The 24949-nt window shown below is 38.0% G+C and overlaps 1 protein-coding gene across 11 annotated transcripts in view; it reads left to right on the top strand.

The window, feature by feature from the left end:
• The window catches only part of Dmd (dystrophin), a 2367748-nt gene that overhangs the window by 787092 nt on the left and 1555707 nt on the right, over positions 1–24949 (top strand). For all 11 annotated transcript variants that reach the window (XM_063279795.1, XM_063279798.1, XM_063279800.1 and 8 more), the window contains 2 exons: positions 20412–20600; positions 21431–21612. In XM_063279795.1, coding sequence (XP_063135865.1) covers positions 20412–20600; positions 21431–21612 — 371 coding nt within the window. The remainder of the gene's footprint in view (positions 1–20411; positions 20601–21430; positions 21613–24949) is intronic.

The raw sequence follows: 24949 nt of genomic DNA on the forward strand, positions 1-24949 counted from the left end.
TCTCAGGAGAAGGCAAGCACACATTTTCTTGTAACATTGCAAAAGAATTCAGATACTTGTCTGCCTCTGTTAAGAACCTAAACTAGATAGGTGGGACCCAATCCTGAAATACCATTTCTAGCACACTTGGCCCTAACCTTGTTCTGTTTCAGTCTGACCTTGAACCCAGGAATCTGCCTTTGTAAGCATGAACGAAAGCATGAACAAAAGAAATTTAGCTGGGTATGATCTCCTATGATCACCACTTCCTAAATATTTTATCTTCTGCTGTAATATCATTCTGACAAATTGGCTCATAGTGTATCTGCCTTGGTTCCTTTAGATCTGTGAAGCCCCTTCTACGTTTTATATTGCATTCTTATATTTTTACAAAGTTGAGTAGATATTTATTTTTGAGCTCATGTTTTTAGAGGTTTTTTTGCAGGACCTTAAGGGCTGTCCTGAAGGTTCCAACATACACCATTCTGGTAAAATATTAGTCACACCTTTGCCTCCAGGACACATGCTTTCTGTAATTATCAAAGAGTCATTAACATTCATAGTGACAACATTCCTTAAGGAGGAACTTAAATACATTATTATAAAACAAGCTTTAGCCTACAGCAACCCATGCAGACCCAAACCTGCTGGCCCTGTTCTAGGAGCAGGAACCATGTGATTATGTTCCTACCCAGGCTATGCTTCTTCTCAAGTAAAGAGTATATAATTTTACATCTTCACCAGAAAAATGTGTACAGGATGATACTTAGAGCATATAAATAACGATTTAAAAGCACATTGTTGTATGTGTTCTATTTTGTTGTTACTAATCTTTATTTTACTCTTTCTTTTTATTATTTACAAATTAATAGTCTAAGTTATGTATATACGTACACACACATGCACACGTACACATACACAGACATAAACATAAGGAAAAAGGAGTTCTGAAATAAAGGCTTAAAAATAATGAAGTATGTTCACCTGAAAGTCAATATGTAGAGGAGAATGTCCCCAATGGAGGAGTTAGAGAAAGTATTGAAAGAGATGAAGGGGCTTGCGACTCCATAAGATCAACAATATCAACCAACCAAAAGCTCCCAGGGACTAAACCACTACCCAAAGAATATACATGGACAGTCCCATGGCTCCAGCTGCATATGTAGCAGAGGATGGCCTTGTTGGGCATCAATGGGAGAAGCCTTTGGTCCTACCAAGGCTCCATGCCCCAGTGTAGGAGAATGTCAGGATTGGGAGAAGGGAAGGGGTGGAGGATGGTTACGTGAGAGAACACCCTCATAGAAGAAGGGGTTAGGGGAAAGAGTTTGGGATAGGAGGTTTATGGACAGGAGACCGGGAAAACGGATAACATTTGAAATGTAAATAACAACAATCTAATTAAAAAAGAAAAAAATAATAAAATAAATTGACTTACCTCATCAAGAGTATGAAAATGAGACAATGGTAACAGAAATATTTAATTTTATGATTAGAATTTCATTCTTAAATATTATGTTAGATTTTTCAGTTACATTCTTTATTGAAATTGCAGCTCCTCCAAATTAGATTATTGTTAATATTTTTGATGGAACATACATTTTCTTCCATTAGTGAAACATAGTGACGAGTTAGGTCAGAGCCAACCAAGTTTCTTTCTATTTCAAAAATATTTTTCTTAAATGCTGTGTATTTAGATATGCTTAAATCCTTGCACATCCGTGAACAAAAACTGTACTTTGCCTTCTATTCTGTAATGTACAAAGATATTCCTTTTCCATCTCTGATCAATGGTCAAGGATCACCATGTTTGATTTGGGCATTTGAAATGATTTGATGATAAGACAAAGAGGAGACCATATCCATTCCTTTCATGTCTCACTTATTCTCACACCTTCTATCCCATTATTCAGTAATGATCACATGTCACAGTTAGCTGCAAGCAAGGGGTGAAAAAGAGATTTATATCCCAGAATGTCAAAAAGTTTCCTAAACTTTTTATTAATATCTGAGATACAGAGTAGGACAGATGTGAGAAGAATTTGCATTGTACAGGTTTTCTACATATTTTGACTAATATTTTTGACTGTAGAACATTCTGTTTAATAAGATTTGAATACAATTTAAAAATAAAATAGACTCATTTATATTCAAACATATACATAAAAACATAGTATTTTTCTTATTGAACAGAGGATACTAATTATACAATGTTTTATTGAGAAAGTTTGCAGTGTGCTGACAATAAACACCGAAAACAATTATTGCTTTAATAGAACATGTAGAATTTTAGTTGTTGACATGTCACATAACTTTGAAGCTTTAATTTTTGTTCAACTCCCCTGTCTCTACATTGGAAGATATGTAGCATTGCCTAGCCTATATATTGTACCACTCCTTGTCTTTCCCAATGTGATATCAGTGTCTGTGACTGTCAAACATAATTTTGACTATATTCTTGATTTATGATTCCTTCAAATTTTAGAATGAATTTATTTTCTTAGTGGCTGAAAGCCATTAACTCTGAACTTGTATGAAAGCTACATGTATGCAAATATAACTATTCAGAACTTTTATTAGAATAATTTATAAAGGTTTTCATTCACATATTTCAAATTTATTTTCTTCATTCATATATATATATGTATATATATATATATATTTAGGATATGGGAATATATGTTTTCTTGCAAACAATAAATACTCATTTTAGATTAAAGAACAACCAGTCACCTTTTAGACCATAAGCTGTTAGGTAATTCTGCTAATGCCTTTTCCTCATCCTACTTTTTCTCATCCTAATATATGGCTATGAAAAAAATATGCACATTAAATGCTTGGCAAATTAATTGACAGTAAGTGATCAAGAAATAACAGATGTTGCTATTGTTAGATTATATGTAGTAGCTATTATTTTATTGTGGTTTAGTATTGTCTTTACACCAGGCTATGTTTTATTCCTAAATCCTCATTAAGAAATAGCATTGAACTATATGTAACCACAAGTATTTTTTTAAAGATTTATTTATTATAGGTAAGTACACTGTAACGTGTCTTCAGACACACCAGAAGAAGGCATCAGATCCCATTACAGATGATTGTGAGCCACCATGTGGTTGCTGGGAATTGAACTCAGGACCTCTGGAAGAGCAGTCAGTTCTCCTAACCACTGAGCGATCTCTAAAGCCCCCACGAGTGCTTTTTAAACTAGCTATTTATTGAGAGCATTAGAGTAAATGCTATGTACATTGTTTTATGATGGATTAATTTCTCATAATTCATTTCTTTCTTTTTCTTCCATCTTTATTAAATTGGGTATTTCTTATTTACATTTCAAATGTTATTCCCTTTCCTGATTTCCAAGCCAACATTCCCCCTAGCCCCTCCACCCCTTCTATATGGGTGTTCCCCTACCCATTCTCCCCCCATTACTGCCCTCCCCCCAACAATCCCATTCAATGGGGGTTCAGTCTTGGCAGGACCAAGGTCTTCCCCTTCCACTGGTGCTCTTACTAGGCTATCCATTGATACCTCTGTAGTTGGAGACCAGGGTCAGTCCATGTAGTCTTCGGGAAGTGGCTTAGTGCCTGGAAGCTCTGGTTGGTTGGCATTGTTGTTCATATGGGATCTCAAGCCCCTTGAGCTCTTTCATTTCTTTCTCTGATTGCTTCAACGGAGGTCCCATTGTCAGTTCAGTAGTTTGTTGCTGGCATTGCCCTATATATTTGCCATATTCTGGCTGTGTCTCTCAGGAGAGTTACTGTCAGCCTGCACTTCTTTGCTTCATCCATCTTATCTAGTTTGGTGGCTGTATATGTATGGGCCACATGTGGGGCAGGCTCTGAATGGGCATTCCTTCAGTTTCTGTTCTGAAATTTGCCTCCCTATCCCCTCCAAAGGGTATTCTTGTTCTTCTATTAAATAAGGAGTGAAGCATCCGCATTTTGACTACCCTTCTTGAGATTCATGTGTTCTGTGCATCTAGGGTAATTTGAGATTTGAGCTAATATCCACTTATCAAGGAGTGTATACCATGTATGTTTTTCTGTGACTGGGTTTCCTCACTCAGAATGGTAGTTTTCAATTCCATCCATTTGCCTATGAATTTCATAAAGTCATTGTTTTTGATAGCTGAGTAATATTCCATGGTGTAGATGTACCACTTTTTCTGTATCCATTCCTCTGTTGAAGGGCATCAGGGTTATTTCCAGCTTCTGGCTATTATAAATAAGGCTGCTATGAACATAGTAGAGCATGTGTCCTTGTTTTGTGTTGGAGCAGCTTTTGGGTAAATGACACTTGTTTGTCCATTCATAATTCTCTTTTTTCTCCATCATTATTAAATTGGGTATTTCTTATTTACATTTCAATATTTATTACCTATCCCGGTTCCAAGCCAACATGCCCCTATCCCCTAACCCTCCCCTTTCATGTGGGTGTTCCCATCCAAATCCTCCCCCATTACTGCCCTTCCCTCAACAATCACATTCACTGGGTGTTCAGTCTTTGCAGGACCAAGGGCTTCCCCATCCACTGGTGCCCTAACTAGGCTTTTCATTGCTACCTATACAGTTGGAGCCCAGGGTCAGTCTATGTACAGTCTTTGGTTAGTGGCTTAGTCCCTGGAAGCTCTGGTTAGGTGGCATTCTTGTTCATATGGGGTCTCAAGCCCCTTCAAGCTCTTCAGTCCTCTCTCTGATTCCTTCACCGGGGGTCCCATTCTTAGATCAGTGGTTTGCTACTGGCATTTGCCTATTTATTTGCCGAATTCTGGTTGTGTCTCTTAGCAGAGATCTACATCTGGTTCCTGTCAGCCTGCAATTCTTTGCTTCATCCGTCTTATCTAGTTTGGTGGCTAGTTGTTTAGCATTGTTGTCCATATGGGATGTCAAGCCCCTTCGAGCTCTTTCAGTCCAAAAGATCTTGAAATCTGATTCCTTCAATGGGGGTCGTGTTCTCAGTTCCATGGTTTGCTGCTGGCATTTGCCTATGTATTTGCAATATTCTGGCTGTGTTTCTAAGTAGAGATCTACATCCGGTTCCTGTCAGCATGCATGTCTTTGCTTCATCCATCTTATCTAGTTTGGTGGCTGTATATGTATGGGCCACATGTGGGGTAGGCTCTAAATGGACGTTCCTTCAGTCTCTGTTCTAAATTTTGCCTCCCTATTCCCTCCCAAGGGTATTCTTGTTCCCCCTTTAAAGAAGGAGTGAACCATCTCCACTTGTTCATCGTTCTTGAGTTTCATGTGTTCTGTGCATTTAGGGTAACTCGAGCATCTGGGCTAATATCCACTTATCAATGAGTGCATACCATATGTGTTTTTCTGTGATTGGGTTACCTCACTCAGGATGATATTTTCCAGTTCCATCCAACATAGAGGAGCATGTGCCTTTGTTATATGTTGGGGGCATATTTTGGGTATGTGCCCAAGAGAGGTATAGCTCGATCCTCAAGAAGTTGAATGTCCAATTTTCTGAGGAAGCTCCAGACTAATTTCTAGAATAGTTGTCCCAGTCTGCAATCCCTCCAACAATGGAGGAGTGTTCCTCTTTCTCCACATCCTCTCCAGCATCTGCTGTTGCTGGAGTTTTTGATCTTAATCATAATAACTGGTGTGAGGTGGAATCACAGGGTCGTTTTGATTTGCATTTCCCTTAGACTAAAGATGTTGAGCATTTCTTTAGGTGCTTTTCAGCCATTCCACATTCCACAGCTGTGAATTCTTTGTTTAGCTCTGAACCCCATATTAAATAGGGTTATTTGTCTCCCTTCAGTCTAACTTCATGAGTTCTTTGTATATTTTGGATATAACCCTCTATCAGCTGTAGGATTGGTAAAGACTTTTCCCAATCTGTTGGTTGCCATTTTGTCCTAACAACCTTGTCCTTTGCCTTACAGAAGCTTTGCAGTTTTATGAGATGCCATTTGTGGATTCTTGATCTTAGAGCATAAGCCACTGGCATTTTGTTCAGGAAGTTTTCTCCAATGCTCATGTGTTCGAGATGCTTCCCCACTTTTTCTTCTATTAGTTTGAGTGTATCTGGTTTGATGTGGAGGTCCTTGATACCGTGGGCTTAAGCTTTGTACAGGGTGATAAGAATGGATTGATCTGCAATCTTCTACATGCTGAACTCCAGTTGAACAACCACCATTTGCTGAAAATGCTATCTTTTTTCCGTTGGATGGTTTTTGCTCCTTTGCCAAAAATCAAGTGACCATAGGTGTGTGGGTTCATTTCTGGGTCTTCAATTCTATTCCACTTGTTAATCTGCCCGTCTCTGTACCAATACCATACAGTTTTTATCACTATTGCTCTGTAATACTGCTTGAGTTCATGGATAGTGATTAACTCTGGAATTCCTTTTGTTGTTGAGTAAAGTTTTAGCTATCCGGGGTTTTTTGTTATTCCTGGTGAATTTGCAAATTGTTCTGTCTAACTCTATGAAGATTTGAATTGGAATTTTGATGGGGATTCCACTGAATCTGTAGATTGGTTTAGGTAAAATTTACATATTTACTATATTATTCTTGCCAATTCATGTGCATGGGAGATCTTTCCATCTTCTGAGATCCGATTCTACTTCTTTCTTCAGATGCTTGAAGATCTTATCATACAGATATTTTACTTGTTTGGTTAAGGTCACACTGAGGTATTTTATATTATTTGGGATTATTATGAAGGGTGTCATTTCCCTAATTTCTTTCTCGGCTTGTTTCTCTTTTGTGTAGAGGAAGGCTACTGGTTGATTTGAATTAATTTTATACCCAGCCATTTTGCTGAATGTGTTTATCAGGTATAGTAACTCTCTGCGGGAACTTTCGGTGTCACTTAAATATACTATCATATTATCTGCAAATAGTGATATTTTGACTTCTTCCTTTCCAATCTGTATCCATTTGATCTCCTTTTGTTGTCTGATTGCTCTGGCTAGGATTTCGAGACCTATATTGAATAAGTAGGGAGAGAGTGGGCAGCCTTGTCTAGTCCCTGATTTTAGTGAGATTGCTTCAAGTTTTTCTCCATTTAGTTTAATATTAGCTAGTTGTTTGCTGTATATGGCTTTTTACTATGTTTAGGTATGGGCCTTGATTTCCTATTCTTTCCAGGATTTTTATCATGAAGGGGTGTTGAATTTTGTCAAATGCTTTCACAGCATCTAATGTAAAGATCATATGGTTTTTATCTTTCAGTTTATTTATATAGTGGATTACATTGATGGTTTTCTGTATATTAAACCATCCCTGCATGCCTGGGATGAATCCTACTTGATCATTGTGGATGATTGTTTTGATGTGCTTTTGGATTCGGTTTGCCAGAATTTTATTGAGGATTTTTGCATTGATATTCATAAGGGAAATTGGTCTGAAGTTCTCTTTCTTTGTTGGTCTTAGTGTGGTTTAGGTATAAGAGTAATTGTGGCTTCATAGAAGGAATTCTGTAGTGCTCCATCTGTTTCAATTTTGTGGAATAGTTTGGATAATATTGGTATGAGGTCTTCTATTAATTTCTGATAGAATTCTGCACTGAACTCATCTGGACCTGGTCTCTTTTTGGATTGGAGACCTTTAATGAATTCTTCTATTTCTTTAGGCATTATGGGGTTGTTTAAATGGTTTATTTGTTCCTGATTTAACTTTGGTAACTGGTATCTGTCTAGGCAATTGTCCATTTCCTGCAGATTTTCAAGTTTTCTTGAATATAGGCTTTTGTAATAGGATCTGATGGTTTCTTGAATTTCCTCTGAATCTGTAGTTATGTCTCCCTTTTCATTTCTGATTTTGTAAATTTGGACACACTCTCTGTGTCCTCTCATTAGTCTGGATAAGGGTTTATTTATCTTGTTGAGTTTGTCAAAGAACCAACTTTTGGTTCTGTTGATTCTTTATATATTTCTTTTTGTTTCTACTTGGTTGATTTCAGCTCTGAGTTTGATTATTTCCTGCCTTCTCCTCCTCCTGGGTGTATTTGCTTCTTTTTGTTCTAGAGCTTTTAGGTATGCTGTCAAGCTGTTGGTATATGCTGTCTCCTATTTCTTTCTGCAGGCACTCAGCGCTATGGGTTTTCCTCTTAGCACAGCTTTCACTGTGTCCCATAAGTTTGGGTATGTTATACTTCATTTTCATTAAATTCTAAGAAGTCTTTAATTTCTTTCTTTATTTCTTCCTTGACCAGATTATCATTGAGTAGCGCATTTTTCAACTTCCATGTATATGTGGGAATTCTTTCCTTATTGTTATTGAAGACCAGCTTTAGCCTGTGGTGGTCTGACAGGATGCATGGGATTATTTCTAACTTTCTGTATCTGTTGAGGCCTGTTTTATGACTGATTATATGGTCAATTTTTTAGAAAGTACCATGAGGTGGTGAGAAGAAGGTATATCCTTTTGTTTTAGGATACAATGTTCTATAGATATGTGTTAAGTCCATTTGGTACATGATTTTTCTTAGTCTATCTATGTCCCTGTTAAATTTCTCTTTCCATGATCTGTCCATTGATGATAATAGGGTGTTGACATTTCCTACTATTATTGTTTGAGGTGCAATGTATGCTTTGAGCTTTAGTAAGGTTTCTTTTATATATGTAGGTGCCCTTGTATTTGGAGCATAGATATTTAGGATTGAGAGTTCATCTTGGTGGATTTTTCCTTCGATGAATAAGAAGTGTCCTTCCTTATCTTTTTTGATGACTTTCGGTTGAAAATCGATTTTATTCGATATTAGAATGGCTACTCCAGCTTCCTTTTTCAGACCATTTGCTTGGAAAGTTGTTTTCCAGCCCTTTACTCTGAGGTAGTGTCTGTCTTTGTCGCTGAGGTGTGTTTCCTGTAGGCAACAATATGTTGGGTCCTCGTTGCATATCCAGTTTGTTAATCTATGTCTTTTTATTGTGGAATTGATTCCTTTGATGTTGAGAGGTATTAAGGAATCATGACTGTTGCTTCCTGTTATATTCGTGTTTGTATGTGAGATTAGGTTTATGTGCTTTTCTTCTCTTTGTTTTGTTGAAAATCGATTAGTTTCTTGCTTTTTCTAGGGTGTAGCTTGCCTCCTTGTGTTGGGCTTTCCATTTATTATCCTTTGTAGGGCTGGATTTGTAGAAAGATATTTGTAGAAAGATATTGTGTAAATTTGGTTTTGTCATGGAATATCTTGGTTTCTCCATCTATGTTAATTGATAGTTTTGCTGGATACAGTAACCCGGACTGGCATTTGTGTTCTCTTAGGGTCTGTATGACATCTGTCCAGAATCTTCTGGGTTTCATTGTCTCTGGTGAGAAGTCTGCTGTAATTCCTTGACCCCTTTCCTTTACTGCTTTTAATATTTTTTCTTGTTTTTGCATTTTGTGTTTTGACTATTATATGACCGGAGGAGTTTCTTTTCTGATGCAATCGATTTGGATTTCTGTACACTTCTTGTATGTTTATGGGCATCTCTTTCTTTAGGTTAGGAAAGTTTTCTTCTATGATTTTTTTTAAATATTTACTGGCCCGTTGAGTTGGGAGTCTTCACTCTCTTCTATACCTATTATCTTTAGATTTGATCTTCTCATTGAGTCCTGGATTTCCTGTATGCTTTGGGCCAGTAGCTTTTTCTGTTTTACATTATCTTTGACAGTTGTTTCGATGATTTCTATGGAATCTTCTACTCCTGAGGTTCTCTCTTCTATCTCTTGTATTTTGTGGTGATTCTTGTATCTATGGCTCCTTGTCTCTTCCTTTGGTTTTCTATATCCAGGCTTGTCTCCCTTTGTGCTTTCCTTATTGCTTCTATTTACATTTTTAATTCCTTCGCCTGTTTGATTGTGTTTTCCTGTAATTCTTTCAGGGATTTTGTGTTTCATCTCTATAGGCTTCTGCTTGTTTATTTGTGTTTTCCTGTATTTCTCTAAGGGAGTTCTTCATGTCTTTCTTGAAGTCCTCCTTCATCATGATCAAATGTGATTTTGAATCTAGATCTTGCTTTTATGGTGTGTTTGGATATTCAGTATTTGCTTTGGTGGGAGAATTGGGCTCCGATGATGTCATGTTGTCTTTGTTTCTGTTGCTTGGGTTCCTGCGCTTACCTCTTGCCATCATGTTGTCTCTGGTGTTACCTTGTTCTGCTATTTCTGATAGTGGTTAGACTGTCCTAAAGGCCTTTGTATCAGGGATACTGTAGACCTATTTTCCTGTTTTCTTTCAGCCAGTTATGGGAACAGAGTGTTCTGCTTTGAGGCGTGTAGTCTTTCCTGTCTACTGGTCTTCAGCTGTTCCTGTGGGAGTTTGTCCTGAGTCCACCAGGCAGGTTACTCGGAGCAGAAAAGTTGGTCTTAACCTCTGGTCTCAGGCCTGAAGTTGCTCCTCAGAGCTAGGTTTCAGCTCTCTGTGTATGCAGCAACCAGAAGGCCCTGCCCCACCTTCTCTAGCGTCCCTGTGCACATGGAGCCCAGATGGCGCTAGGCGCTTTCTTCTAGCGTCAGAAATGTGGGCAGAGAGTAGTCTCCTCTGGCTTCCCAGGCATGTCTGCCCCTTTGAAGGTCTAGCTCTCCCTCCCACGGGATTTGGGTGCAGAGAGCTGTTTGACCGGGTCCCTTCAAATTCGGGTGCAATCTGGAGCAGCACTCCTGCAGCTTGAGTTCTTCCTGTTCCCAGAGGCCCTACACAGTTTCCTCTTGGTCCAGGAATGTGGGCAAGGGTGGGCAGTACTGGAATTCTCTCCTGCCCTGCAGTTTCAGGAGTGTCCAACTGTCTGGGGGATGAGCTCTCTCTCCCATGGGGTTTGGGAGCAGGGCTCCATAATTCTTTAGGTCTAAAATAATCTTCCACAGAGGGATAAAATATTATGCAATCTACAAAAATTTCATAATGTATGCATTGACTTATATCAGATCATACAAAATAATTATGACACATTTAAACCAACTAATACTAAACAATTTCAAAATATAATAAAAGAAGAAAAGTATTTTTATCCATGTTAAATATAGTGTAGTATTTCATTTTGAGTTTTGAATTTGGGAATATTGCCAAAACTGACCAATTTTCCTAATGCTTCCTGGCTTGATTTCTGTTCTCTCTGTGTCTATGTAGGCACATAAAGATTTGTATCAGTTTGAATAACTGAAAGACAACTTTCTAAAGTATACTTAGTTTTAGACACATCTTCTAAAGGCAACTCAAAAGTATGTACCTTTTAAATTTTGTCCCTAAATGCCATCCTGCAAGCATCAGTAAAGCATAAATATTTTTAAGTATTTAAACAATTTGCACAAATGTAAAATGTAGTTTTTGTTGTAATAATAATTCTTTTATAACTTCATCATTTGCAGATAATTATTGGAATGTAAGATTTCTAGTTCCTTAAATTTTGAAATTTTCAGTCAGTTCTTGGTTGAGTTGCAAACTATATCCACAAAAAAGGAACTGACTTAAATTAATAGCTATTCTTTTCAGGCTTCTGGGATCATATTTTTTTTTCTACATTAGTACTCTGGCCACTGAAATTTGGGCGTTTGGATAATACAGTATCTTTAGGCCTAGGTAAAATTTTCTGAAATTGTTATATTTGTATCTACACAATTTTGCTAATTTTTATAACAGTTTACGTGTTCCTTATACCATGTTAAACATCATATCAGTGCTTAATAAACTCAACATATTGTTCATTTACTGTTCAGTATTACACTCAATCAAGGTTTCTATTATGTCCTGCAATTTTAGTTAGGAAAATAAATGTGACTTCAATCTTACCAGGCTATTCATTTTGTAGCTACCAAGTTCCTATGGATTTCTATTAGAATGTGGAACACATAAATGAACCCAGTTATTATTTCACCTTATGCTAAGTGCATATTTGAACTCTCTTCATCTTCATTTAACTTATGAAGTTTCATAAAATGACTCTATATTGTTTTGTACTTCCTTTGTGTGTCATCAATTCCTAAGTGGTTGACTTACTTAGGAATGTTATCTCATCAATGAAGAATATGATCAGTACCCAGGATCATTCATGATGAACTGGAAATGACAGTAGTTGTTGATGTGATAGCTTCATAGATGTTGTAGTTGTTTCCTCTGAATAAGGGACTGAAAAAGTAGGCCATTTTTTATTTAATCTGCTTTTTACATTCCTGATTTTTATTCCCCTCCTGGTCCATCCTCTGACTGTTCCACATCCCATATTTCCTCCCTACTCCATCTCCATGAGGATGTTCCCAACCCACCCACCCTACCAGACCTCTAAACTCCCTGGGGCCTCAAGTCTCTTGAGGGTTAGGTGCATCTTCTCTGACTGAGCCCAGACCCTGGAGTCATCTACTATATATGTGTTGGGGGCCTCATCTCAGCTGGTGTATGCTGCCTGGTTGGTGATCTAGTGTCTGAGAGATCTCAAGGATCCAGGTTAATTGAGACTGCTGGTAGGCCATTTTTATGAGTGAAAATTACCTAGTTTCACTCCCATAAACAGAGACTAAATACAAGAATTACTATTTGCATGTGATGCCTCAAAGGCAGGACGATTTCTGTAAGGTTTGGAGCTAAAACACAGCCCCTTGGTGTGTTGTCCCCTTTCCTCTCAAAATAATCTCCACAGTCAAAATTAAAGGAGGCAGATACAAAAAAGGTACCCAAAAGATAATGCTTATTTCCATGTTTCAATCTATCAAATATTTATTTGTATATAACTCATAGTTCTAGGTGAAAACCATTTGAGGATTTATTTTTCATGTTTTTAAAGTACAGGAACTGTCCCGCGCACGACATTCCGCCAGCAAGAAGCACGCGGACATTTAGAAATCCTTACTGTGACCAACTTTATTAATCTTAGAAGAGGAAAAGCCCTGCTGCACCAATATGGCGCACTTATAAAACCCTAGTGCGGTGCACCCACACCTGATTGGTTGTTACCCATGATCTCATAAGGCACGCCCCAGAGTGGGCAAAGACCTGGCACGAAGGCACTCTTGCACATGCGCACAGTTAACTTCCTGAAAGGGGGCCGGCTGGCGCGGCGAAGGCTGGCGCCATCTTGTAATGGCGGAGGCTATCCTGGCCTTCCACGTGGGGTGCAGTGGAAGCCAGCGCCATCTAGGGGTGGCAAATGTTATTGCGGCCCTCTACATCTCACCCTTTTAATTTATATAATTTTATAGCAGTCATGATCACCCTATCGCGTGCAATGAGGAAACCTCAGCGATGTGCAAGGGCTGATCAAAGGATCACTGAGTCTCTCTCATCCCAGTGCAATGGATCCACAGATCCATGGGGTGTAAGAGTAGAGAACTCAGATACAGAGAGAATCCCTCTCCTCCCAGTGCAATGGATCCACAGATCCATGGGGTGCAGGAGCAGAGAACTCAGATACTGACTAATTCCTGAGCAAGATAACCAAATTCCAGGGGAGGCCCCTAGTACAATGGCCACAAGTGCTTGAGTGAATAACGGCCTTGTCACGTTTCTGTTGAAATCTGAGTTTGCAAACCAACCAAGTATGAACACTGATCCACAGCATAGGGCTGCACCAGACAGAGCCACTCCCGATAAGTAGTGGGCACCTCATTTGGTCCTCCTCAGCTGTTACCACCAAGGGCCGTAGTCAAGCCGCTCCTATAATGAAATTTAGAATTTCCAATTGTTAGCAACTACTCCAGAAAGTTCACCCACTGTACTTGACTAAAAATAGATTGGGGGAGGATAACTCCAGATACTGCAGACACAATGTCTGTAGCAGTAATGGCTGCTACAATAACAGCGAAAGTGTCAAGGTCTTTTCCAGGACAGTTCAGGATCAGTCATTCTTCTCTGGAACAACCAGCAGACAATGGAACCATTTCTAAGATCTGTATAACCAGGACAGAGTTCTCCAGTCACTGTAGCTTTACACAGATAGCTTTCTGTGAAGCTACAGTCTGTAAAATGACAACACCAGTTACCAGTTAAGGCAGCAAGAGTCACCAGGGAAATGAAGGGACAGCAACGGCTGGAGTCCAGTCTTCCCCAGCAAGCAGCAGTGTGCAGAGGGTCAGAGAGCAGGCCATAGTGGGACAGGAACACGCAGCGGTAACACTGACTGCAGCAACGGCAAAATCTCTGTGATGACAAAAGGTGAAGGGGGGTCTTCCATCTTCTTTTCAGGGCAGAGGAATGACTCTAGGGACCCGAACCACGAGAGCTGAATCTTTATGTAACCAGGATCAGCAAGTCTCATCCACCACTCAGGCAGCTGGCACACTCTTGTAGCATCCTGTAGAAGAAACACAAACATTCCCTCTTCCCCATATAAAATATCTGGACAGGAACATGTCGATAAGTGGATCTCTCTATTTCACTTAGGCAGAAGTATGCCTAGTTGTAGGGTGCCATAAACTTTGGCATCCAAAATTTTAAAATTGAAATAAAAGGAGCATAATTTTGCATACAGGGATAACTCCCCCTTTTTATTTATTAAGATATAGTAAAGATATTATTTATAAAGGTAAGTCCTCGAGGATTAAACTGAGGACACTGAGCACTTGTATTTATAAATTGACATGTATACCAAATTATTGTCTCCAGCATCTCACAAACTTTATTTATCTAAACATAAGCATTAATTAGAAATGCCAAATCTTGTAAATATTGTCCAGATTTAGTCGTACTAGAAATCCCTGAGCTGGCAGGGTGAGGCTGGGAATTGAAAACAAGCAAATGGAGTCTTCCTCTTTTCATGAGGGTGTGTTATCAACTCCATTACCATTTTCAAAGAGCTTGGTCTATGGTTATGTTTAGTTGTCTGAGCCAGAGCACTGAAAGGACAGTGCATTGTCAGACAATTTACACTGAAATCACTCACTGATTTCATGTAGAAAACCTGTCTCTAATAAAGCATTAAGTAATTGAAATCGATTGTAAACCACAAGCCACACGTTGGCTATCAGTATATGAATTGAAAGCTTGATTTTTTTTAACATTTTAAAAACAGTGGCTAAAGCATGGAATTTAATAATCTGTGCTGAAGCAGCAGAAACTCAAGAGAATAAACAAGTGATCCAATCATATATGTAGCCTTTTCATTAGATGATCCACCTATAAATACAGTAAGCGCATTTCCTATGGGTAGTATGCACAAATATACAGGAAGTACAAAAGCATGTAAAGAGTAAAATTATCAATTTCGTCTGAAAAATTTGTATATGCAATAGGCCAAATATCAGTATTTTGTAATAACCGATTAACTGTTGTTTGGAATAAGATATGTTTTACCAGGTTTCTTTTCAGAATACTTCCATGACTTTAGTCCACAACTCTGTACTAACACAGCTGAAGCTTTATCTCCAGTGTGCATAACAAAGACCTAGGTCCTCTAGTAGGGTGAGGTACATAGCCAAATTAACATATCCTTAGAAGCTTAAAATTAGTTTCAAATATTCTTATCTGGAGTAGTATAACAGCTACTCCCCAAATATCAAAGCTCATTTTAAGAGCAAAGGTTTGTAGTAAAAATTTCTATATACATTGAAAGATTTAAGTTCTAACTTCTTACACTGAAGAAGCAACAAAATTGTATAATATAAGGCTATTAGCCACTTTTAATGATATCACTCTATGGGCTTTCTAAAACTGTAAGCAAGCTCATGAAACGAAAACTCAAAATCAATCCTCTAGATCTATCTTGAAATGGCAGTTGGAGTAAGTAAACTGGCTGTAATGTTCTCACAAGTTCCAAAACCTCATCAATCCTTCGTAAATCTTGTAACAATCTCTACCTGTATGATTTTTCCTTAATTAAAGATAAGTTTGAGTTAGTGTAACGTTAGCGATCCTTAATCACAATCTTTAAATTCTCCTTGTAACACCAGAGCACCACCACAAGGTCGCCTGAGTTCTGAGTACATGACTAGGCAGCTGTTCTCCGGGCAGTGGAAATTAGCATTAAAATACAGATAACTTCAGGGCAAGCCACAACTTTGGAAAGCAAAACTCAACCTCCAACAAACAATCTAGTCTCCAAGGCACCCCAGGTCTATCTATTATGTTACAAAGTTTGACTGTCAATTCTTACATTTGGACACACAATGGTGCGGTCTCCAATACCTCAACAAAGAGACATTGTCCTAAATTCTTTTAGAAGCCTGGTTTCTAGGATAAGAGTTACATAAAAATATCACCTCAATTTAGACCTGTTTCCCTAGGTTGGCTCATGTCACATGTTATCTAGAATGACTCCATCCAGATTATCAGCTTTATGTCAACTTTCTGTTACCAATATTATACCTTTTTAACCATATCCAATAACTAAAAAGCCAAAAGTGCATAACCAAGGCAAGTAGAGCATATTTATACATTTAAAACCAATGAGAAACAAAATTGAAGTGGCTACACCTATCTTTAATATCTAGACCAAACACCATTTTTACCTTTTTGCTATGATTTTAAGAGAAGCACCTTGTCACCTGTTCAGTCAAAATAATAAGTCAGGGATCTCTCTAAGAGAAACAGCTATCAACTCTTGTATCGAAGAAGCTGAGAAGCTGTTGGTGCTTTTAAGATCAGCTCGTGTAGACACTTAGCCTCTGGGCAGCTTCTCCAGCTAATCTAGACACCTGACTCTAGGCACAGGGGTCCAAAGACCTGACTGAAACTGTTTTTTATTCATTTGTTCCCTTTTGAAACGAGTTAAAACCAAGTCAAGGTGTGAACGACCGGCAGAAAAAGTTTTTACCATTTTTTCTTTTGAACATGAAACATAAAACATTTAGACAACGAGAAACAAAAACCACAGAAATACACTGACAGACATGGGGACATCCTGGTGCACCAGAGACAAACAATAGACAAAGAGGGGAAAAAGCCAGATGGTGTTCACGGTGACTATCCACTCGAGTGGAGTCGATATGGGCGATGGATTGTCTCAATTCCTGGACTAGTCCACCAACGTGTTGAAACCCAATTCCTATAAGATACTGAGATATATTATCTGAGCAGAACGACTGACATTCGCCAATGGTATGGAAGTGAAACACAGCCCTGAATATTTTTATTCACAACCCAATTACATTAACTCCATCAGGCTGTGCACGGGCACTGAGATGTCCTTTTGTTTGATTCTCCTGAATAAATTTTCAGGCGGTCTGCCTCTATCAAATCTGATCAGTATGACTCTGTAAAGCTGTCGCGTCAGCGCACGGACGCCATGGTGTCCCCAGAGCCGGCGCCGGACCTTAAGCACACTTCTAACAGGCACAAAGACAAAATTTTTCTCCCAAAATGCTGTGTTCCTCTTATCTCCTCCCTTCTCTTCACCCGGAGTGTTCTTTCCCCAATCTTTCACTTCCGAATTGGAAGGGTCTGGTGCTTGAGATCGGTCAGGATCCTTTTCTCGTTGCAACTTTTCACTACCCTCTGTTTCTGACACTCTGTCACCTCGCCCTTCCTCCAACACTCTCCGCTTTGCTGTTACAGCTGGGCAGTTCCCACGCGACCTCTGATGCCGTTTGGCAGTAACTAGAAACTCAAAGGTCAATAGAAACAACCCGAGGGCTGCCAGAGCAACCATAGCGGCTCCTGCTGCGTCCTGCAGAGGACTGAGCTGGAACAGATCAAGGCTAAACATAGTCTCTCAGAGTTTTACCTGCATTCCACAGTTTCTGGATTTCTTCCGTGAAACAGAGGCTTCCTCTTGGCACCGGCGATGATGTAGCTTTTTTGTGTCCCGGGTTCTCGGCACCAAATGTCCCGCGCGCAACTTTCCGCCGGCAAGAAGCACGCGGACATTTAGAAATCCTTACTGTGATCAACTTTATTAATCTTAGAAGAGGAAAAGCCCCGCCGCACCAACATGGCGCGCTTATAAAACCCTAGTGCGGCGCACCCACACCTGATTGGTTGTTACCCATGATCTCATAAGGCACGCCCCGGAGTGGGCAAAGACCTGGCACGAAGGCACTCTTGCACATGCGCACAGTTAACTTCCTGAAAGGGGGCCGGCTGGCGCAGCGAAGGCTGGCACCATCTTGTAATGGTGGAGGGCTATCCTGGCCTTCCACGTGGGGTGCAGTGGAAGCCAGCGCCATCTAGTGGTGGCAAATGTTATTGCGGCCCTCTACAAGGAACCTACTTCTCATGTACTTGATTTAAAAAAAATATGCAGACGTTCTGTTCTGTGTATTTGGGTATTTGTTGTTGTTATTGTACCACTTGTCAATGGCACAAAGATTATCCCAGGAGAGCATCCTTGTCGATGTATATCAATTGAATAACAGTAAAATCTGAAATTACTTTGTCTTTATTTAGGTGGAGGCAAGTCACTTCCAGGCAACATACTACAGCCTCTGTAACAGAATCCCTTCTCATCTCTTTGCTTTTTCTCATGTGCCATTACACAAAATTGTGATTAAGGTTTATGAGGTCCTTTTTTCAATTTTATTGGTTATCTTATTTATTTACATTTGAAATGTTGTCCTCTTTCTGAGATAAGCCCCCTATCCTCTCCCAGTCTCTCTTGCTTCTATCAGGGTGCTCCCCTACCCACCCACTCACTACCATCTCACCTCCCTAGCATTCCACCAAACTGGAGCATCATACCTTCAAGGACCAAGGGTCTTCCCTTCCACTGATGTCCAACAAGGCCATTCTATGCTAAATATGCACCTGGAGCCATGGGTCCTTCGGTGTGTACTCACTGGTTGGTTGTTTAGTCTTTGGGAGCTCTGGAGAGTCTGATTGGTTGATATTGTTGCTCTTCCTATGTGGCTGCAAAACCCTTCAGCTCCTTCAGTCCTTCTCCTAACTTCTCGATTGGTGTCCCTGCACTCAGTCCAATGGTTGGCTGTGAGCATTGTCTCTGTATTGGTCAGGCTCTGGCAGAGCCTCTCAGGAGACAGCTATATCAGCCTCCTGTCAGCAAATACTTCTTAACATAAATAATGGTGTCTTGATTTGTTGTCTGCATATGGGATAATTCCCCAGGTAGGACAGTCTTTGGCCTTCCCTTCAGTTTTTGCTCCACATTTTGTCCCTCTATTTCCTTTAGAAAGGAACAATTCTGGGTTAAAATTTTGGAGATGAGTGGGTGTCACCAACCCTCAATCAGTGGCTGTGCCTAAACTCTTGCTATGGCCTCTGTATAGGTTCTTTCTCACCTTCTTTGGGTATTTTAGCTAATGCAATCTCTGCTGCATTGTGCAAGTCTCTTGCTTCCCTGGTGCGTAGGACTTTCTGGTACTTACCCCTGGTTCCCCATACCCCCTCTGCTACCTAACTCTGTTCAAATCCTTTACCCTCTGTATATCTTTCCTGTCCTTGCTTCTCCCATACCTGATCCTGTCCCTTCTTTTTTCCTTCACACCCCCATACTCCCATGTCACTCCCACCTCTACCTTCTGTGATTATTTTATTTTCTTGTCTAAGAAGGACTGAGTCATTTGCACTTTGGCCATCCTTCTCCTTGAGCTTCACGTGGTCTGTGGATTGTATCTTGGGTAATCAGAGCTCTTTTCCTAATATCCACTTGTCAGTGAGTACGTACCATGTATATTCTTTGTGACTGGGTTACCTCACTCAGGATAATATTTTCTATTCCCATCCACTTGCCTAATAATTTCATGTAGTCATTGTTTTAATGACTGAGTAGTACTCCATTATGTAAATGTACCATATTTTCTGTATCCATCTGGATTCTTTCCAGTTTCTGGCTACTATAAATAAGGCTGCTATGAACATAATGGAGCATGTGTCCTTTTTATATGTTGGAGCATCTTTTAGTCACTTCACAGATGACTAGAATCTTTCTTTAGAGTTATGACTACTTTAAACCACCTTTTTCTTAGCTTTTGTGTCCTAGCGGATAATCTAAAAGTGTTTGGCATCTTGTTTAACATAAATCTAATTAAATTTGATAGAGAATATTTTTCATATAATTATTTCATATTTAAATTGTCTTCTGGTATTAAACACTTGGTATATGTTATCTACCATTGGGATCTTCAGATATGTCTTCAAGGAATTTTTAAATTACTTTCATACATCCTTATACATACCTGATAATTATTTTAAACATTTTGGAAATAGCACATCTGGAGATGTTTCTTCAAAGACATTACAAAAGTGTTCACATATATTAACAGCAATTTAAAAGTAAACACACATATGTATACATATATATATATATATATATATATATTGCAGCATTTAATATCCAACAAAAAGATGATGCACTGTCTCATTCTTTCATGTGATAGTGACAACCATTAACAAAATGTTAATTTGGTGAAATTTCAGCAGTCATTTGGGAATTTGTGTGTGTAATCATGAGGAGGTTAAGATACATGCTCACTATTTTATGTATGTACTTTATGATAATATAAGCAGATATTTCTAGCATTTTAAATACTTCATTTCATTTCTTAGTAATGTACTGGAATAGTTGCAAAACCACTAATTTTATAACACCAACTTTATTTTATTTTTCAGCATTTGGAAGCTCCTGGAAGCAAGTCATTTGGCAGTTCACTGATAGAGACTGAAGTAAACCTGGATAGTTACCAAACTGCTTTAGAAGAAGTACTCTCATGGCTTCTTTCTGCAGAGGACACATTGCGAGCACAAGGAGAGATTTCAAAGGATGTTGAGGAAGTAAAAGAACAGTTTCATGCTCATGAGGTAAAAGAAATCACAGACTTATGAAGCTAGAGCATATAATTTACAAGGATAAGTCTTCTTTTTGTCAGTTATTCTGAAAAAATGTAAGACACATGCAAATATATTTGCTTATGAATTTTGAGATGTTAACAAATAACATTTTTACAAATAATATTTATAGTTCTGTTTTGAAGGACAAGTCTCTGAAGTATTGATAGTTTCTTTGCAATTATTCCTAGAAGAATAAGTGTAAAGCATTTTTATTTGTGTCAGAGAAAAACTTGATCCCTCTTTCTGAAGTACATTCCAGAGCACCTACATATCATCATGCATAACAGCTCTAAGGCACACCATGAGTAAATGGGTCATAACATGTTGAAGGTTCCTTAATGGCAGAGATTTCCTGAGATTGTACAGTTGCTCAGATTATTCTCCTTTACTTCCCCCACTTGAGACATATCTTTCATGTATCTCTGGAAGGCCTGATACAAACTCTATAATCCAGAATGATCCTGACTTAATTGGTGTCTTCCTTCATTTACTATTGTGCTAGGATAAGCATGCTTATATTACCTTTCTGCAGGTCTTCCTATGAGCTGTTTATGAAACATTCTGCACTAAAGTGCTCCATGTAGTGTATTCTCTCTTACAAATTGTTCTAAGACAAAAATTTTCTCTAATTCATGTTTAAAATGCTGCATAATACTATAATACCATGATGTAAAAACTAAGACTGCTTGAAAAGAATATACATTTAAATGGGGCAAAGATTTAGAATTGCAACTAATCAAATTCAAATTCCCAATGATTCCCTCAATTGTTGACTACAGTCATTACCTTCTTCTTGTCAGGGGTTCATGATGGATTTGACATCTCATCAAGGACTTGTTGGTAATGTTCTACAGTTAGGAAGTCGGCTAGTTGGAAAAGGAAAATTAACAGAAGATGAAGAAACTGAAGTTCAAGAACAAATGAATCTCCTAAATTCCAGATGGGAATGTCTCAGGGTAGCTAGTATGGAAAAACAAAGCAAGTAAGTTTTGTATATATATGTGTGTGCGCAAGGGTTCCAGTGTGTGTGAGTGTGAGTGTGTGTTTGTGTTTGTGTGTGTGTGTGTGTGTGTGTGTGTGTGTGCCTGCACACAACTTTCAACATAGTACTTACATTTACTAGGCAAATACTTTACTACTGAGCAAACTCCCCAGCATGTTTGGGACAGCATCTGAGTAAATTTCCAACTCTAACCTTGGACTTGTTATGAAGCCCAATTTGGTCTTGAAATTATAGTCTTCAGGCTCAAATATGCAAATAGCTAGGAGTATAATTGGGAACTTTTATTCACTGCCTCAAGTGAATCCTTGTCTGTTTATAATAAATTATAATTTTAGCATGATATGCCTGAAATTTTAGACAATTAGTATATGGAAAAAATGAAAGGAATAAAAGGCAAAAAGAAAGGACATGACTGCTCATAGGTGTGGTGAAAGGGAAAGTTTATTGTGGATAAAAGGGAGAACATAGCCAGATGCAGAGACAGTTGGGAGAGTTTAGACTAGACATGATTAAAGTGAGTTGTGCCATGTCAGGAAAGGTTAGGATAAGGGAGTGAAGGGAACCAGGTATAGCAGACAGGAGGCCCAGGCATACAAAGAGAGCAGGTAAACAAAATGTCTGGATTAAATAGGGATGAGCAGTTCAACCCCATGGGCTTGAGAGTTCAGGATAAGGGTAGGGGTATGCCATCCAGGAGGGCCTTGTAAAAGGTTGCAACAAGAGGATGAAGGGAAAACCTTGTGACCTGTGTTGAATTTGATATGTTTAAATAGAAGCCTCAAGCATTTGTCCCAAGTTTGAATCCTAAGAATTAGAAAGCCAGGATAGGAAGTGATGATGAACAAAATACTGATATTCCATCTTTGAAAATGTATTTCTATAGTTATTTGTGTTTATTTTTGTGTATTAGTGTCTGTTTCTAGAATTTATGTGCACAGGATATTTATTTTATGTTTATGGAAGGGAGAAGGGAATAGCGGTACTACTAGAACTTGTAGAGAACTAGAGTTACATATGGTTGTGAGCTGCTATGGGGACTCTGAGAAATGAACCCTAACTGTCCAAGAGAGCAGCAGCAATTGCTCTTAAACATTGAGCCATTAGAAGCTTCAAGCCTTCAGGGAACAACTTAAAAAATCAGGCATGTTTTAGATTCTCTTTTATTATTTTAATATAATAAGACTTCTAATATAGTTTCTCAACTTAAGACAACCTTTTTCTGAAATGTTATGGAAGCTTTTCATGTCAGTTACATAACTACTTATACTTTAGCAACTGAAGTAGAGATTCTAGGTAGGGAGAGAGTTAGTTACAGATCTTACTTAGCTTTTGAGAATTGTCAAACTTTTGTCTCAGTTAATATTGTATGACTTTCTATAAAAGATAGATTATGAATGTAGCAGTTATTGAAAAATATGAAATCTCATGTGCATAAAATTCTTCATGAGTAATGGATGACCAGAAAATTCCTGTTTGAAGGAAAAGTAAGTGGTCAAAGTATTTCTCATCTCTTTATGAATATACTCATGGAGAAAAGTTTCTCAATTTTGTGTGAAAATAATTATTTGAATACAGTATGGCTATTAATCAGTTTAAGAATATGTATTGACTTATTGAAAGAAAGATTTTGAGACATTTCTGAAAATGGCCTATTTCTTACAAAAGTAACAAGCAGATTTCCTCATTCTGGATGTGTTGCTCTGATTTATATTGTTAAGTGTGTGTTTCCATGTAGAGCCTAGCGAGACAAGATAGATTTATTTTTAAATGAAAAGAAATGAAGTGCCAACTGTGGATTTGAATACATTAAGCTAAAGAAATTGTGAAAGTGCCTTAAGTTTACTTAGCTATTATTTATGAAGATTTAAAGCTTGAGAATAGGACCAAGAAACTCATTAGATATGCTGGGAGGATTGCTGTGCTGGTACTAAATTATAGTGTGGCAACAGGGAGGGAGAGAACACATTTTTAAGCTCATGTTTTTTGAAAGAATAAGTAAGGCATAAATTCTAAGAGAGAATTTTTACAACTATATTTGTATTCTACATGAGAATATACTAGAATGTACACATTTACATGATTTCTCTGTTATTATCATTGCAATAATTTGAACTGACCCTAGACGTGAAAATTATAGTGTCTTATTTTAATTATTGAGCCCACTTTCTTTAAATCTTCACAGAGAAATATTTTATTCCACACATTTGTCATCGCAATTCATAAGACACAGAGCTGTCATATTAGTTAGATGTCCAGAGTCTTTAGGGTAGAAATTCTATTTGCAAAGATTCCCTTAAAACAACACACTCCTATTTACTCCTGGCCCAATAGACACACAGATTTTTTTCTTTTTTGTACTCTTTCAATATTGTTCTTTTTATCAAGTGGAAATATGTATGATATATTGTTCTCAGAATTAATTAATTAATTAATTAATTACACTTTGAGACTGACTTTCAAAAAATGTAAATTCAACCTAAAATTAAAGTTCCATGTATTTTAATATACCATTTATAAAATGTTCATCTCCGTATCTCCATTTCACTGAATTATTTGAAAACTAAACTGACAATATTATACCTAGCTATAATTAGTAATGACAGTAGCAGCATCAATAACAACAACAACAAATACAATACCCAACTGTCTCATTTTTTAGGGAATATGTTAGAGCTTTTGTTTGTGGCCTAACATTGAAGGTGATTATTACAAAAGAGAAGTAAAGTATTTTTAGGAAGAATAGGTTTTTATAGAACATCATATATAGTTTTAAAAATAAAACAGTACTATGCAACCAGTTGTAGCATATAAAATTTTTTAGATAATTTCTTGAAATACATATTATATTTCTTTTAGGAAACAAATATAAATACATGAATGTTTGTAACTAAGTATATCTTCCATGTCCTTTTCTATATGTACAAATATTAACTAGCATTCTTAGGATACTTCAATTAACCAGATTGAAGTAAAAATAATGAGGACACTCAAATTATCACAAGAGATAAGAAACTGTGGTTCTCATGAAATTTGTATTCTAAAGTGGCTGATGTTCAATAAATAAAGATTATGATGGAAATAGCTAATAAGACTGTATATGAAGATGGTACAAAGGGTGGTGATAAGGAATCATTAAACAATTAGACTGTGCTTATGTGTTTATGAAACAAAGAAGAATTTAATTTTGATCCCTTTAGCTTGAGATTTAAATAAGAAGGGATGAGGAGTTAGAGAATGTGACCAGTGAGAACAGTTAATATAAGAGTACGAAAATAGGGAAAGTGGGACTCATTCTATGAGCCAAACGGCCCATAGA

This window comes from Rattus norvegicus, chromosome X (assembly GCF_036323735.1).
Source record: "Rattus norvegicus strain BN/NHsdMcwi chromosome X, GRCr8, whole genome shotgun sequence".
Classification (NCBI taxonomy): Eukaryota; Metazoa; Chordata; class Mammalia; order Rodentia; family Muridae; genus Rattus; species Rattus norvegicus.